The sequence below is a fragment of the Mastomys coucha genome, unplaced genomic scaffold (assembly GCF_008632895.1).
Source record: "Mastomys coucha isolate ucsf_1 unplaced genomic scaffold, UCSF_Mcou_1 pScaffold21, whole genome shotgun sequence".
NCBI classification, from domain to species: domain Eukaryota; kingdom Metazoa; phylum Chordata; class Mammalia; order Rodentia; family Muridae; genus Mastomys; species Mastomys coucha.
In genome coordinates this window covers 107,668,339-107,671,358 of record NW_022196904.1, presented here as the reverse complement: position 1 = coordinate 107,671,358, position 3,020 = coordinate 107,668,339, and the positions used below count along the sequence as shown (strand labels likewise).

The following is a 3,020-nucleotide window of genomic DNA, read 5'->3' as shown; positions in this document are numbered from 1 at the left end:
AAAAAAAAAAAAAAAAAAGAAAAAGAAAAAGAAAAAGGCAAGAGGCTTTAACCACACTTCGGAAGGGGCTCTTTTCCTTCCCATGTCCCTTTAATTTTCCTTGTCTTGTTTTTGTGCTCACTTCTTCTTCCCCGAGGGGAAGGTACTAGACATGTGTCCTAGTGGGACAGTCCTTGCAAGAATGAAGATATTCCGGGCTGGAGAGATGGCGGTTAAGAGCACTGACTGCTCTTCCGAAGGTCCTGAGTTCAAATTCCAGCAACCACATGTTGGCTCACAACCATCTATAATGAGATCTGACGCCCTCTTCTGCCGTGTCTGAAGACAGCTGCAGTGTACTTACATATAATAATAAAAAAATCTTAAAAAAAAAAAAGAATGAAGAAGATATTCCAAAGAGACACTTGTAAGTCTCCCTTCTTGATATCATTTTGAAGCATGGACCCCAGGAAATTGGAATTTCCTTACGAGTATGATTTTTGAGAGAAGGAAAAGGCTTAGAGTCTGTGTCCAGCCTTGAAAAAAATTATCGTTTCTTTTTCTTTTTTTTCTTTTCTTTTCTTTTTTCTTTTTTTTTTTTTTTCGAGACAGGGTTTCTCTGTATAGCTCTGGCTGTCCTGGAACTCACTCTGTAGACCAGGCTGGCCTTGAACTCAGAAATCTGCCTGTCTCTGCTTCCCAAGTGCTGAGATTAAAGGTGTGAGCCACCACTGCCCAGCGTAAAATTTATCTTTTCAGTAAGTTCAAACGGTTCTGAAGTCCAGGACCTTTCAGAACAGACTGGAACTAAAAGGTCAATGATAGGCGGGGCTTCTTAGCTAAGCACGCCCCTTGCCCTCTATTTAAACCTAAACCTCCTGTCAGAACCCTGAGAACGGACTTGTGGGTGTGTTTCACTAGACTTCTTCCCGGCGTGTCCATTTCTCTGCTTTTTACTATTTGATTGGTTCATTGAGCATAACGTATTACTGGTCCAGGGTAAGCCTAGCTCATTACAGGCTCTGACCCAGAAGAAATACTACTCTAGAAACACTACTGGCACATCTTGAATAAGCAAGTTAAGCAATCAAAGCCTTTAGTTTCCTCGAGGTCAGATTCAAGGTCGTTAAGAAACCACGGCAGTATCTCCCTCCTTCTACTGAGTCTGAGGGTCAGGGTTGAAGTCCTGTCCTCACTTTACATAACCCTAAGCGCCCTTGGAACCCAGGCCTGGGCTTGCCCCTGTTGCCATGACAGCGGTTCCGTACCCCCAACGCTGAAGCTCCGGGGCGCTGATTGGCTGGAGGGCGGGCTCTTTCTCGAGATGGGTCCGCCGCCGCCATTGTGCAGCGCTGCTCCCAGCGGAGGGTTCCGGCTGTGGCCAGTACCTCGGCGGCTACTCGTCGCCCGGCAGGTCCGGGGCTCCGGTCCGTGCCGGTGCAGGCGCCGGCATGTGGCTGTGGGAGGACCAGGGCGGCCTCCTGGGCCCCTTCTCCTTCGTGCTGGTGCTGCTGCTGGTGGTGACGCGCAGCCCCTTCAACGCCTGCGTGCTCACCGGCAGCCTCTACATCCTGCTGCGGTTCTTCAGCTACGAGCCGGTGCCGTCCCGCCGGGCCCTGCAGGTGCTCAAGCCCCGTGACCGCGTGTCCGCCATCGCCCATCGCGGCGGCAGCCACGACGCGCCGGAGAACACGCTGGCGGCCATCCGGCAGGTGAGCCCCGCGCTCGCCTCGGGCCTGCTCCGCCGCTGGCACCTCTCCTTCGCATCCCGGCCCCGCAACCCTCCCCACTTCAGCTATTTCTAGAATTCCGCGGGTTAATTGTAAGACTTGGTATGTGCCAGACGCTGGGATGGCAGCAAGGCACGACTCCTTTGACAGAGAGAGCTTCCATCTGGGTTGGGAGAGATAACATATGAGGCTACTTTAGGGTGGGGCAGTGCATTATGTGGCAGAAGTAGTTTTCTATGAACTAGATATTTGTGAACTGGAACTGGAACTACAAGGTTGGAATCAGTGGGAAGTGTCCAAGGATGCCGATGGCAAGTGCATAGGTCCTGAGGTGAGGCTTATGATGGAGTGGTAACAACACAACAGACTTATTTGTGGTGCTGACTTCGAGGAGCAGAACAAATTCTAGTGTGTGGATGAGCTAAGATATGAACCAGATCAAATGTGTTCTTGTCCATAAATGAGATTTTTTTTCTCTCTCTCTTTTTAGAGACAGGGTTTCTCTGTAGTCCTGGCTGCCCTGGAACTCACCAGACTGGCCTCAACTCAGATCCACCTGCCTCTGGTGGGATTAAAGTGCTGGGACTAAAGACATCCACTACCACCACCTAGCAAGAGAGTCCAAATCACCCTTATCGCAGAGTGTATTTCTGTCCTCTAAATTACTTGGATATTATCTTTATGGCCTCTTTCCAAATACACTTTCATCATAGTCAACAACCCTGGCAGCCAGACTCCTGTCAATATTTGCCTCCTCTTTCCACGAGGCACCTGGGAGAATTTTAATAGCCCTTTGCCCTTGGAAGCCTTCTGTTTTCAGATGAATGTCAGCTTGCATGGCAAGAGCATTTCAGTGGATTACGCACTTCTATGTACTGCAGTCAGCCTTCATACATGTTGGCCTTGCATCTGTGGATTTAATTGTAGATCCAAAAAATAGCATGAAAGAAGTGTGTGGAGTGATGTCACACCTTAACTGCTTATATAGCTAGTTTGTTTTAGACAGACAAACGCTGAGAGTCGTTTTGAGGGTTATAGGAGGGCATTTCTGGGACATATGCAAATACTACAGCTTTTATTCTTTTTTGTTTGTTTGTTTTTGGTTTTTTCGTTTTTGGTTTTTTGAGACAGGGTTTCTCTGTATAGCCCTGGCTGTCTTGGAACTCACTCTGTAGACTAGGCTGGCCATGAACTCAAAAATCCACCTGCCTCTGCCTCCCAAGTGCTGGGATTAAAGGTGTACGCCACCACTGCCTGGCCTCGTTTGTTTGTTTGTTTTGTTTGTTTGCTTTGGTTTTTTTTTTTGGTTTG

At 48.5% G+C, this 3,020-nt stretch overlaps 1 protein-coding gene across 2 annotated transcripts in view; it reads left to right on the top strand.

Annotated features, from left to right (window-relative positions):
• Positions 1-1,301: 1,301 nt before the first annotated feature.
• Positions 1,302-3,020, top strand: part of Gde1 (glycerophosphodiester phosphodiesterase 1) — a 17,625-nt gene continuing 15,906 nt past the window's right edge. The window contains exon 1 of one of the 2 annotated variants that reach the window (XM_031388045.1): positions 1,302-1,691. In XM_031388045.1, coding sequence (XP_031243905.1) covers positions 1,431-1,691 — 261 coding nt within the window. In that variant the 5' untranslated portion in view covers positions 1,302-1,430. The remainder of the gene's footprint in view (positions 1,692-3,020) is intronic. The other variant, XM_031388047.1, reaches the window with a different exon arrangement.